Source organism: Oncorhynchus clarkii, chromosome 12 (genome assembly GCF_045791955.1).
Source record: "Oncorhynchus clarkii lewisi isolate Uvic-CL-2024 chromosome 12, UVic_Ocla_1.0, whole genome shotgun sequence".
Taxonomy (NCBI): domain Eukaryota; kingdom Metazoa; phylum Chordata; class Actinopteri; order Salmoniformes; family Salmonidae; genus Oncorhynchus; species Oncorhynchus clarkii.
The window spans coordinates 3,423,375-3,438,048 of record NC_092158.1 but is presented as its reverse complement, the minus strand read 5'-3'; the positions used below and the strand labels follow the sequence as shown (position 1 = coordinate 3,438,048).

Genomic DNA, 14,674 nt, shown 5'->3' with positions numbered 1-14,674 from the left:
CTCTATGGCTGTATAAAAGCCCACTAATGACATGCTCTATGACTATATAAAAGCCCACTAATGACATGCTCTATGACTATATAAAAGCCCACTAATGACATGCTCTATGGCTGTATAAAAGCCCACTAATGACATGCTCTATGGCCGTATAAAATCCCACTAATGACATGCTCTATGGCTGTATAAAAGCCCACTAATGACATGCTCTATGACTATATAAAAGCCCACTAATGACATGCTCTATGGCTGTATAAAAGCCCACTAATGACATGCTCTATGGCTGTATAAAAGCCCACTAATGACATGCTCTATGGCTGTATAAAAGCCCGCTAATGACATGCTCTATGGCTGTATAAAAGCCCACTAATGACATGCTCTATGGCTATATATGGAAAAAGTTAAATCTAGTGCACAAAAAAAACTCTATATCCTATTTATTAGTTATGCCTATCAGGTGTCTGCAATGAATACCACTTCTTATAGTGGACTCTTCTGAACTGTTATGTTATGTTAGGGAAAATCATGAAGAATGGTTCTTTCACATGTGAATGACTCAGTGACTGTGTTACATAATGAGCAGGATATCAAGACTCTGACTTTCAGTCCACTTCCCCACAGCCTCAACACTTCCCCACAGCCTCAACACTTCCCCACAGACTCAACACTTCCCCACAGCCTCAACACTTCCCCACAGCCTCAACCCTTCCACACAGCCTCAACACTTCCCCACAGCCTCAACACTTCCCCACAGCCTCAACACTTCCCCACAGCCTCAACCCTTCCACACAGCCTCAACACTTCCCCACAGCCTCAACCCTTCCCCACAGCCTCAACACTTCCCCACTGCCTCAACACTTCCCCACAGCCTCAACACTTCCCCACAGCCTCAACACTTCCCCACAGCCTCAACCCTTCCACACAGCCTCAACACTTCCCCACAGCCTCAACCCTTCCCCACAGCCTCAACACTTCCCCACAGCCTCAACCCTTCCACACAGCCTCAACACTTCCCCACAGCCTCAACCCTTCCCCACAGCCTCAACACTTCCCCACAGCCTCAACACTTCCCCACAGCCTCAACACTTCCCCACAGCCTCAACCCTTCCACACAGCCTCAACACTTCCCCACAGCCTCAACACTTCCCCACAGCCTCAACACTGTCGCACTGTCACCAGTAGACAGGGCCACTTATCCACTTAACTGAACTAAATGACTATCGCCCCGTAGCGCTCACTTTTTGTTCATCACGAAAGGGGTTTGACAGGCGAGTTAAGGATCATATCATCTCTACCTCTACCCGACAGACACCCTAGACTTTCTTCAATTTGCATCCCGTCTCCAACAGGTATTCAATCAAGGATTTTGAAGATGTGGTGATTAGAAGCCGAACTAAAGCAGGAAGCCCAGGTGACCTCTCGTGATGGAACTGATGGTCAACCGGGTTGAGATACATCAACTTGTCAGCACAAGACATTAAGTACTTACCTTTGCTTCTCCAAAAACAAAAAACGGAACAGAATCAACACTGTAATGACGGAACGAGTGCTGCCAGAGCTTCGATGCTCGTGGTTCTTCAAAGCACTACTGATCCATCACAATGTGTTCACATGGGATGACGCTGGAGAGACGGAGCAGGTACGGGGGAGTCAAACGTTTAATAAGGAACGGACATGGAACGAGACAGGAACAGCGTCAGCACACGAGTAATACAGACACAAAACTATCAATGCAGCAGCAGGGAACAGAGCAGGGGACTGACTAATATAGGGGAGGTAATAAACAGGTGATGAGTGAGTCCAGGTGAGATATCGCTGATGGGCGTGATGAGGGAAGGCAGGTGTGCGCAATGGATGATGGGAGTGCGTGATGCAGGGCAGCCTGGCGCCCTCAAGAGCCGGGGGGGGGGGGGACGTGACACAATGTACCTACCGATGCTCGTTTTAAAGTGACATTATCATTTGATCACTTGCGAGATCACACTGATTTCTGGTGCTTTTCTTCTATTCCAAGTTGCATTCAAACACTGACCTCTACTGGACACCGTAGTTAGGTCTACAGTGTAGTCAGGATTTGTTCATGGTAGCTCAGTAACTAGAGTCAGGGACCAGAACACTGACAGAGGGAAATGAGCTTGAAATCTGGCGAATGCTTATTATTATTACAAATATATTTTATTTCAATACACTTTCTGCACATTGTTGTTCAAACAATTTGTTTAATTGAATATGGTAATAAGCTTCTGTCTTAAGCATCCTAAATAATGCCGCCTACTCACAGTTTTTGACAGCAAAAACAAGGGATTCACAGCAACAGGGGGACGGATGATGGAAGGTGCCAACCTGGAATGGTAACTGATTCTAGGCTACGACGACCTGCGATGAACCGCAGCGCCTCGGAGATTTGATGTTAGGTTGTGGAGAGCAAACTTTGAAATGAATGTCAAACGCTGCTTTTTATTGCTGACCACCAGATGTCACTAATGGGCGTTGTGTTCTAATGGGCGTTGTGTTCTAATGGGCGTTGTGTTCTAATGGGCGTTGTGTTCTAATGGGCATTGTGTTATAATAGGCGTTGTGTTCTAATAGGCGTTGTGTTCTAATGGGCGTTGTGTTCTAATGGGCATTGTGTTCTAATAGGCGTTGTGTTCTAATAGGCGTTGTGTTTCTAATGGGCGTTGTGTTTCTAATGGGCGTTGTGTTCTAATGGGCGTTGTGTTCTAATAGGCGTTGTGTTTCTAATGGGCGTTGTGTTTCTAATGGGCGTTGTGTTCTAATGGGCGTTGTGTTCTAATGGGCGTTGTGTTCTAATGGGCGTTGTGTTCTAATGGGCATTGTGTTTCTAATGGGCGTTGTGTTCTAATGGGCGTTGTGTTCTAATGGGCGTTGTGTTTCTAATGGCCGTTGTGTTCTAATGGGCGTTGTGTTCTAATGGGCGTTGTGTTCTAATGGGCGTTGTGTTCCTAATGGGCGTTGTGTTCTAATGGGCATTGTGTTCTAATGGGCATTGTGTTCTAATGGGCGTTGTGTTCTAATGGGCGTTGTGTTTCTAATGGGCGTTGTGTTCTAATGGGCGTTGTGTTCTAATGGGCGTTGTGTTCTAATGGGCATTGTGTTCTAATAGGCGTTGTGTTCTAATAGGCGTTGTGTTTCTAATGGGCGTTGTGTTTCTAATGGGCGTTGTGTTCTAATGGGCGTTGTGTTCTAATAGGCGTTGTGTTTCTAATGGGCGTTGTGTTTCTAATGGGCGTTGTGTTCTAATGGGCGTTGTGTTCTAATGGGCGTTGTGTTCTAATGGGCGTTGTGTTCTAATGGGCATTGTGTTTCTAATGGGCGTTGTGTTCTAATGGGCGTTGTGTTCTAATGGGCGTTGTGTTTCTAATGGGCGTTGTGTTCTAATGGGCGTTGTGTTCTAATGGGCGTTGTGTTCTAATGGGCGTTGTGTTCCTAATGGGCGTTGTGTTCTAATGGGCATTGTGTTCTAATGGGCATTGTGTTCTAATGGGCGTTGTGTTCTAATGGGCGTTGTGTTTCTAATGGGCGTTGTGTTCTAATGGGCGTTGTGTTCTAATGGGCGTTGTGTTCTAATGGGTGTTGTGTTTCTAATGGACGTTGTGTTCTAATGGGCGTTGTGTTTCTAATGGGCGTTGTGTTCTAATGGCCGTTGTGTTTCTAATGGGCGTTGTGTTCTAATGGGCGTTATGTTCTAATCTGCGTTGTGTTTAGAGTAACGAACTGTTCTTGGCACAGTTTGGTGAAAGGCTTCAGAAAGTCTCTGTTTCCCATCACTAACTGCATGTGTGTGCAACCGTAAATAGTGTCCCCCAGTCTCTTCCTCTCCTATGTGTGTACCCGTAAATAGTGTCCTCCAGTCTCTTCCTCTCCTATGTTTGTACCTGTGAATAGTGTCCCCCAATCTCTTCCTCTCCTATGTTTGTACCTGTGAATAGTATCCCCCAGTCTCTTCCTCTCCTATGTTTGTACCTGTGAATAGTGTCCTCCAGTCTCTTCCCCTGCTCTTCGTCCTTCTCCAGCTGTCTTCTTCGGCCATCGTCTTCGTCGTTAGTTCCAGGGGACGTGCCTTGTAGGAGCCAACGCTCTCTCATGGCTTTAGACTGGTGACAGAGAGACAGATAAGAAAAGAGACAACAGGTTTAGAAAAAATATAAATAATTGTTGATAAATTCCCCATTCTACTGGGTGAAATACCACAGTGTGACATCACAGCAGCAAGATGTGTGACCTGTTGCCACAAGTAAAGGTCAACCAGTGAAGAACAAACACCATTGTAAATACAACTCATATTTATGTTTATTTATTTTGTCTTTTGTACTTTAACTATTTGCACAGTTACAACACTGTATATAGACATAATATTATAATTTAAATGTCTTTATTCTTTTGGAACTTTTTGTTTATTTCACTTTTGAATATTATCTTTTTCATTTGCTTTGGCAAAGTTAACATATGTTTCCCATGACAATAAAACACTTAAATTGAAATTGACAGACAGACAGACAGACAGACAGACAGACAGACAGACAGACAGACAATAGGAAAAGACAGACAGACAGACAGACAGACAGCTGTTTTATCTACTACTTACTTAAAGAACTGAACTATTGATTCCATGTGTGTTTTTGCTGTTTCTCATTTAAGAAAAACAAGAATTCAGTTCCGTGGCAGTTACTGATGTTTTTCCCCCATGAGACACTATCTGAAGGAAGGCAGTATCATTTCCTCAAAATAGACAGAATGAATCTAAGATAACTCAAGAAATCTGTAACTTATGTTGATGTTTTCGTGCAGGAGGTTTTACATCTAGTTAAGGTGCTTGGTGCAGAATGTCTCAGGTAAAAAAAAAGTGAGACATTTTGTCTTGTGTAAACAAAGTCCGATCCGCTGGACGCTGCTGGACAGGTCTGTCTCACCGACAGTGCTGTTGGATAGAGAGCAATCATCACAGCTGTTCATCCCGTGGTTCTGGGTAAATGGACACAGCTGCTCATCCCGTGGTTCTGGGTAAATGGACACAGCTGCTCATCCCGTGGTTCTGGGTAAATGGACACAGCTGCTCATCCCGTGGTTCTGGGTAAATGGACACAGCTGCTCATCCCGTGGTTCTGGGTAAATGGACACAGCTGCTCATCCCGTGGTTCTGGGTAAATGGACACAGCTGCTCATCCCGTGGTTCTGGGTAAATGGACACAGCTGCTCATCCCGTGGTTCTGGGTAAATGGACACAGCTGCTCATCCCGTGGTTCTGGGTAAATGGACACAGCTGCTCATCCCGTGGTTCTGGGTAAATGGACACAGCTGCTCATCTCGTGGTTCTGGGTAAATGGACACAGCTGTTCATCCCGTGGTTCTGGGTAAATGGACACAGCTGTTCATCCCGTGGGCCTGGGTAAATGGACACAGCTGTTCATCCCGTGGGCCTGGATAAATGGACACAGCTGTTCATCCCGTGGTTCTGGGTAAATGGACACAGCTGTTCATCCCGTGGTTCTGGGTAAATGGACACAGCTGTTCAGCCCGTGGTTCTGGGTAAATGGACACAGCTGGTCATCCCGTGGTTCTGGGTAGAGTTCTTCCTCTCTCTGCACTTACTTCGTCACAGGGAACGTCCGAATTCTGACCAATCAGCGGGCCTTTGAATGTTGATAGGTTACCCGTGGGTGTTTGTCATGGATAAAAGGACGCGTCGGTCCTGACAAACTCTTGCCCACAAATCTTACAAAACTCTGTTGTGAATGATAGTGACTTCATGACTACAAGCATTTCGCTACACCCACAATAACATCTGATAAACACGTGTATGATACCACTAACATTTTATTTTATTTGATGACCAAAATGAACCTACTTGTACACTTTTAGAATACATTTTGGTGCTGAAATAAATGTTTCTGACTAATATCTATGTCACATATGCCGACGATAGAAGTTGGTTCTATATTCTGAGTATTGTGCACTATTCAGAACATACTGCTTAGTAAAAACATTGGCTGGTACGCAACTAATATCAACATTCTACTCATCCGTACTGAGAAGGCATCAACCAATGCACAGTCACATTTGTTCCCCATCATTCATTTATTCTGGTACAGTGTGTCACCTATTCTGGTTATAAGCTTTTGTTCGAACACAAGTGGGTTTGAAAATAGGATTTTCTTCCTCAGTAGTGTGCAGTGAATTCTGCTAGATGAAAAGTCGAAATGAGTATCACATCCAAATATTTAAAGTATACTTGATTTCAGAAAATTTGTATTCTTAATTAAACAGACTACTATTTAAGAAGTTTCACACAGAGACGCACAGAGACACACAGAGAGACACAGACACAGAGACACACAGAGACACACAGAGACACAGAGACACACAGAGAGGCGCACAGAGAGATAAAGAGAGACACAGAGAGACACAGAGAGACAGAGGCACACAGAGAGGCACACAGAGAGACTGAGACACAGAGAGACAGAGACAGAGACACAGAGACAGACACAGAGAGACACAGAGACAGAGACACAGAGAGACAGAGACACAGAGAGACAGAGGCACACAGAGAGACAGAGACACAGAGAGACAGAGACACAGAGACAGACACAGAGAGACAGAGACACAGAGAGACAGAGACACAGAGACAGAGACACACAGATTGACACAGAGGCACAGACCTCATTGAACAATTAGCAGATAGATTGTGTACTATACAGTAGACCGGCACAGGGCTAACTTCAAACAGATTTATGTTTATGGCATTTGACCAGAAAACAGATCTGAGAATGAGCAGCCAGACTCCAGACTAGTTTGTTATTCCAGTTCTGCATTTCACTGTAAACAAACCATTTATTATTGATCTATGTACTGTACATTTCTCTCTCAGGCTGATACAGAGAGACTCATCCAGGCTTGACTACTGTAATACTCTCGTCCCTGGTCAACCCTAGAAAAGCCATTGGTCAACTGCAAAACATACAGACAGAGAACACACCGGTTTTAAGGTCTCTGCATTTTAGGATTCTTCTATTGGTTTTTAAATCAATCAATGATTGTCCAGCCCAGTACATGTTTTAAAAAATATATATATATATATATATTTCTCCTTTATTTAAGCAGGTAGTCTAGTTGCGAACAAGTTCTCATTTACAACCGCGACCTGGCCAAGATAAAGCAAACATGCCATTAAGTTATGTACCCAGTAGGTCCCTCAGGTTCTCTGCCAACTGGCCTTTTAACTGTCCCAAAGCCACAGGCTTCGTCCCAAATGGAACAACTATTTACTGCATTACTTTGACCAGGACACATTGGTAACAAGAAGTGAAATCAAATGAAGATTTAGTTATAAAACACACATTTCAGACATGGAATGCAATACAATGTGCTTTACAGGAAAACAATAGTTAAAAACAATGTCATATTTACTACACAACAAACATAAGATGATAAAAAGCTAAAGAATAACAGTAAAAACTGAGCGACTAAGAAGCTAAAAATATGCATTTTTATGTCTCTTTAGCTTCTTCGGGGTAGGGGGCAGTATTCGGACGTTTGGATGAATGAGGTGCCCAATGTAAACTGCCTGTTACTCAGGCCCAGAAGCTAGGATATACATATGCATGGTAGTATTGGATATAAAACACTAAAGTTTCCAAAACTGTTAAAATAATGTCTGTGAGTATAACAGAACTGATATGGCAAGCGAAAATCTGAGAAAAATCCATCCAGGAAGTGGGATTTATTTTAATGTAGGTGGTTTTCAATTGAAAGCCTATCGGACCATATAAGGGTTAGGACCCAGATTGCAGTTCCTATGGCTTCCACTAGAGGTCAACAGTCTTTAGACATTGTTTCAGGCTTGTTTTCTGAAAATGAAGAAGAATGAGACCATTTTGTAAGTGGACTGTAGAATGAAGCAGAGCTGGTCTGCGCGCGTGACCGAGTGCGCGCCCTTCGTTGTTTTTCCTTTCTATTGAATACGCTATTGTCCGGTTGAAATATTATCCATTATTTAGATAATTGACAACCTGAGGATTAATTATAAACATCGTTTGACATGTTTCTACGAACTTTACCGGTACTATTAGGAGGTATTCATCTGCATGCTTTGACGGCCTTTAAAGTCAGTGGGTTACTGAACAAAACGCTCCAACAAAACAGAGTTTTTGGGATATAAAGAGGGACTTTATCGAACAAAACATCAATTTATTGTGTAGCTGGGACTCTTGTAAGTGCAACCAGATGAAGATCCTCAAAGGTAAGTGATTAATTTTATCGCTATTTCTGACTTTCGTGACTCCTCTACTTGGTTGGAAAAAGTTTGTATGCTTTTGTAAGCGAGGGCACTGTCCTCAGATAATCGCATGGTATGCTTTCACACTAAAGCCTTCTTTCAAATCTGACAAAGTGTCTGGATTAACAAGGAGTTCATCTTTAAGCCGATGTATAACACATTTTCATGAATGTTTATTATGATTATTTCTGTATTTTGAATTTGGCGCTTTGCAATTTCACCGGCTGTTGGCCAGGATGCTACCGTCCTGCCTGTCTCAAAGAGGTTTTAATAAAATGTCCAAAGTTTCAGTGTTTAACCTCTCTTTAAAAACAGTTTCAGCCCCCCTCAGGTTCTCTGGCCCCCTCAGGTTCTCTGGCCCGCTCAGGTTCTCTGGCCCACTCAGGTTCTCTGGCCCCTCAGGTTCTCTGCCCCCTCAGGTTCTCTGGCCCCCTCAGGTTCTCTAGCCCCCTCAGGAGCCTCAGCCCCCCTCAGGTTCTCTGGCCCCCTCAGGTTCTCTGCCCCCCTCAGGTTCTCTGGCCCCCTCAGGTTCTCTGCCCCTCTCAGGTTCTCTGGCCCCCTCAGGTTCTCTGGCCCCCTCAGGTTCTCTGGCCCCCTCAGGTTCTCTGGCCCCCCAGGTTATCTGGCCTCCCCAGGTTCTCTGCCAGGCTGTTCCAGAGGCAGGGGGCATAATAACTAAAGGCTTTCTCTCCATTCCTCTTGGTCCTAGTTATCACATGCACCAGCGGGTGGTTGCTGTTCAGAGAGGGTAAATTACCCTGTTGTTTAAGTGCCCAACATTTAATGCCAATTACCTCTCACAAAAAAATGTGGCCGTGCCCAAAGAGAGTTTAGAATGAGTCTTTGTTCCATCTGTTCTCCAGAGTAAAGAATTGTTAGCTGTTGAGGAAGTGGCACTTTACTGAATACTCTCTCAGAGATGTAGTCGGTGTGATAAATCCCTGACTCGAGGGACTATTATATAGACAACATCAGCTCTGTGGGAGAGACAGAGTAAACAGAGAGAGAGTTTAACACAAAGAGAAGTTAGTTCTCTGGAGAGAAAATCTCTCTCGCTCTCTCTCTCTCTCTCTCTCTCTCTCTCTCTCTCTCTCTCTCTCTCTCTCTCTCTCTCGCTCTCTCTCTCTCTCTCTCTCTCTAGTCTCCCTCTCTCTCTCTCTCTCTCTCTCTAGTCTCTCTCTCTCTCTCTCTCTCTCTCTCTCTCACGCTCTCCAAATCAAATCAAATCAAATTTATTTATATAGCCCTTAGTACATCAGCTGACATCTCAAATTGCTGTACAGAAACCCAGCCTAAAACCCCAAACAGAAAAACTCCCTAGAAAGGCCAAAACCTAGGAAGAAACCTAGAGAGGAACCAGGCTATGTGGGGTGGCCAGTCCTCTTCTGGCTGTGCCGGGTGGAGATTATAACAGAACATGGCCAAGATGTTCAAATGTTCATAAATGACCAGCATGGTCGAATAATAATAGGGCAGAACAAATGGCTTTATTGTAATGGAACACGTGACCCTACATTGTTAAAGCAAACATATAGACACATATCAAATCAACGATGACACATAGATAATAATAGGAGATATAATAATACTCAATGAGTAGTAACAATAGTCAGGACACTACAGTAAGAGATGAATGAGGACATGAATGAAATAGTGAGAAAAACACAACTAGTTATGGAATGGAAGGACATGAATGAGATAGTGATAAAGACAACTAGTTATGGAATGAGGACATGAATGAAATAGTGAGAAAAACACAACTAGTTATGGAATGGAAGGACATGAATGAGATAGTGATAAAGACAACTAGTTATGGTGAGATAGTGATAAACACAACTAGTTATGGAATGGAAGGACATGAATGAGATAGTAATAAACACAACTAGTTATGGAATGAGGACATGAATGAGATAGTAATAAAGACAACTAGTTATGGAATGAGGACATGAATGACATAGTGATAAAGACAACTAGTTATGGTGAGATAGTGATAAAGACAACTAGTTATGGTGAGATAGTAATAAAGACAACTAGTTATGGTGAGATAGTGATAAAGACAACTAGTTATTGAATGAGGACATGAATGAGATAGTAATAAACACAACTAGTTATGGAATGAGGACATGAATGAGATAGTGATAAAGACAACTAGTTATGGAATGAGGACATGAATGAGATAGTGATAAAGACAACTAGTTATGGAATGAGGACATGAATGAGATAGTGATAAAGACAACTAGTTATGGAATGGAAGGACATGAATGAGATAGTAATAAAGACAACTAGTTATGGAATGAGGACATGAATGAGATAGTGATAAAGACAACTAGTTATGGAATGAGGACATGAATGAGATAGTGATAAAGACAACTAGTTATGGTGAGATAGTGATAAAGACAACTAGTTATGGTGAGATAGTAATAAAGACAACTAGTTATGGTGATATAGTGATAAAGACAACTAGTTATGGTGAGATAGTGATAAAGACAACTAGTTATGGTGAGATAGTAATAAAGACAACTAGTTATGGTGAGATAGTAATAAAGACAACTAGTTATGGTGAGATAGTGATAAAGACAACTAGTTATGGTGAGATAGTGATAAAGACAACTAGTTATGGTGAGATAGCAATAAAGACAACTAGTTATGGTGAGATAGTAATAAAGACAACTAGTTATGGTGAGATAGTAATAAAGACAACTAGTTATGGTGAGATAGTGATAAAGACAACTAGTTATGGAATGAGGACATGAATGAGATAGTAATAAACACAACTAGTTATGGAATGGAAGGACATGAATGAGATAGTAATAAACACAACTAGTTATGGAATGGAAGGACATGAATGAGATAGTGATAAAGACAACTAGTTATGGAATGAGGACATGAATGAGATAGTGATAAAGACAACTAGTTATGGAATGAGGACATGAATGAGATAGTGATAAAGACAACTAGTTATGGAATGAGGACATGAATGAGATAGTAATAAAGACAAATAGTTATGGTGAGATAGTGATAAAGACAACTAGTTATGGAATGAGGACATGAATGAGATAGTGATAAACACAACTAGTTATGGAATGAGGACATGAATGAGATAGTGATAAAGACAACTAGTTATGGAATGAGGACATGAATGAGATAGTAATAAAGACAACTAGTTATGGAATGGAAGGACATGAATGAGATAGTAATAAACACAACTAGTTATGGAATGGAAGGACATGAATGAGATAGTAATAAAGACAACTAGTTATGGAATGGAAGGACATGAATGAGATAGTAATAAACACAACTAGTTATGGAATGGAAGGACATGAATGAGATAGTGATAAAGACAACTAGTTATGGAATGAGGACATGAATGAGATAGTGATAAAGACAACTAGTTATGGAATGAGGACATGAATGAGATAGTGATAAAGACAACTAGTTATGGAATGAGGACATGAATGAGATAGTGATAAAGACAACTAGTTATGGAATGAGGACATGAATGAGATAGTAATAAAGACAACTAGTTATGGTGAGATAGTGATAAAGACAACTAGTTATGGAATGAGGACATGAATGAGATAGTGATAAACACAACTAGTTATGGAATGAGGACATGAATGAGATAGTGATAAAGACAACTAGTTATGGAATGAGGACATGAATGAGATAGTGATAAAGACAACTAGTTATGGAATGAGGACATGAATGAGATAGTGATAAAGAACACTAGTTATTGAATGAGGACATGAAAGAGATAGTGATAAAGACAACTAGTTATGGAATGAGGACATGAATGAGATAGTGATAAAGACAACTAGTTATGGAATGAGGACATGAATGAGATAGTAATAAAGACAACTAGTTATGGAATGGAAGGACATGAATGAGATAGTGATAAAGACAACTAGTTATGGTGAGATAGTAATAAAGACAACTAGTTATGGAATGGAAGGACATGAATGAGATAGTGATAAACACAACTAGTTATGGAATGGAAGGACATGAATGAGATAGTAATAAAGACAACTAGTTATGGAATGAGGACATGAATGAGATAGTGATAAACACAACTAGTTATGGAATGAGGACATGAATGAGATAGTGATAAAGACAACTAGTTATGGAATGAGGACATGAATGAGATAGTAATAAAGACAACTAGTTATGGAATGAGGACATGAATGAGATAGTGATAAAGACAACTAGTTATGGAATGAGGACATGAATGAGATAGTGATAAAGACAACTAGTTATGGAATGAGGACATGAATGAGATAGTGATAAACACAACTAGTTATGGTGAGATAGTGATAAAGACAACTAGTTATGGAATGAGGACATGAATGAGATAGTGATAAAGACAACTAGTTATTGAATGAGGACATGAATGAGATAGTGATAAAGACAACTAGTTATGGAATGAGGACATGAATGAGATAGTGATAAAGACAACTAGTTATGGAATGAGGACATGAATGAGATAGTGATAAAGACAACTAGTTATGGAATGAGGACATGAATGAGATAGTGATAAAGACAACTAGTTATGGAATGAGGACATGAATGAGATAGTGATAAACACAACTAGTTATGGAATGAGGACATGAATGAGATAGTGATAAAGACAACTAGTTATGGAATGAGGACATGAATGAGATAGTAATAAAGACAACTAGTTATGGAATGAGGACATGAATGAGATAGTGATAAAGACAACTAGTTATGGAATGAGGACATGAATGAGATAGTGATAAAGACAACTAGTTATGGAATGAGGACATGAATGAGATAGTAATAAAGACAACTAGTTATGGAATGAGGACATGAATGAGATAGTGATAAAGACAACTAGTTATGGTGAGATAGTGATAAAGACAACTAGTTATGGAATGAGGACATGAATGAGATAGTGATAAAGACAACTAGTTATTGAATGAGGACATGAATGAGATAGTGATAAAGACAACTAGTTATGGAATGAGGACATGAATGAGATAGTGATAAAGACAACTAGTTATGGAATGAGGACATGAATGAGATAGTGATAAAGACAACTAGTTATGGAATGAGGACATGAATGAGATAGTGATAAAGACAACTAGTTATGGAATGAGGACATGAATGAGATAGTGATAAAGACAACTAGTTATGGAATGGAAGGACATGAATGAGATAGTGATAAAGACAACTAGTTATGGAATGAGGACATGAATGAGATAGTAATAAAGACAACTAGTTATGGAATGAGGACATGAATGAGATAGTGATGAAGACAACTAGTTATGTTATTATCCTGGTTGATGGTTCTGTTTCTCAATGTCTGACAATATCTCTCAATATTGGCCACAATTAATTGAATATATGAGTGCTATAAAATAAAAGTGAGCTATACCTGACAAGTAGTTTGGCTTAATTACTTTGCAAGTGATGCTACCAGGTAGAAACGTTGTAGAGTAGGCTAAAAATAGCTTAGGTCTAGCTAGCGAAGTTAGCTAACGTTGGTCCCTTTTCAACATTGTGTTTTTAAGAATGTTTAATCATGACAGACGTGTTAGACTAGGGGCGTTCCTATGATGTCTTTCTCTAGGAAATAGCACGTCTTATTTTGTGGGAAAATGTGGATTCCAAAAGGCTTTGAATATGAAGGTCAGGTGTCGTTTACCTTAAAAACACACAAATATAGATCTTAAAAGTGAATGTTATATGTTGTCAACACTTTTTTTTCCAGAGGATGTAGGTGTTTTTGCCCCAAGTGTTATTCATTAATTTCCACAATAAATATAAGCCATAAAATAATAACATATTTAAAATATTTCTTCATTATTTTATAGTTCAATTCTCTCTAACTTTTTTTTCCCCATGATAATTGTACTTATTGTTTTATATTCTATTTTCTTTGTTTCTCTGATATCACTTTCCACCCTGTTAGTTTGTTGTAATGATCCATTTCAGAAAACAACCCCTTCCTACAACGACACCACATGACACAGGAATTGTCATCATTTCTTTGAAGCAAATATAAACAGTCAGTTGTGTCTGTGTGTCCGTGTTCCGTGTTCCGTGTTCCGTGTTCCGTGTTCCGTCTATGTGTTCCACTCATTCATTTACTCCAGATTTCCACCCTGTGAGGATTATGCACGTAACAGGTTAGAAAATGCCTGAGCTTGCGCTCTAAATGCCCCGAGAGCAAAACGCTCTGAATTTAGGAATGGAAAATCTGACAACTCACTGAATATACGAATTCCCAGAGCGCACTCTGAGCACACTCTGGCTCTCCATAGTGAATTTACGAACCCACCCAAAATAGCTTAGAATGCAGATAGCAAGCTGTGAATTTCTATTGGACTATATATATATTATGTGACTGTGCAGTGCAGTGGTTAT

At 40.7% G+C, this 14,674-nt stretch overlaps 1 protein-coding gene across 2 annotated transcripts in view; it reads right to left on the bottom strand.

The window, feature by feature from the left end:
- Nucleotides 1-14,674, bottom strand: part of LOC139422649 (PALM2 and AKAP2 fusion) — a 228,511-nt gene that overhangs the window by 153,110 nt on the left and 60,727 nt on the right. For both annotated transcript variants that reach the window (XM_071173806.1, XM_071173805.1), the window contains exon 4: nucleotides 3,982-4,112. In XM_071173806.1, coding sequence (XP_071029907.1) covers nucleotides 3,982-4,112 — 131 coding nt within the window. The remainder of the gene's footprint in view (nucleotides 1-3,981; nucleotides 4,113-14,674) is intronic.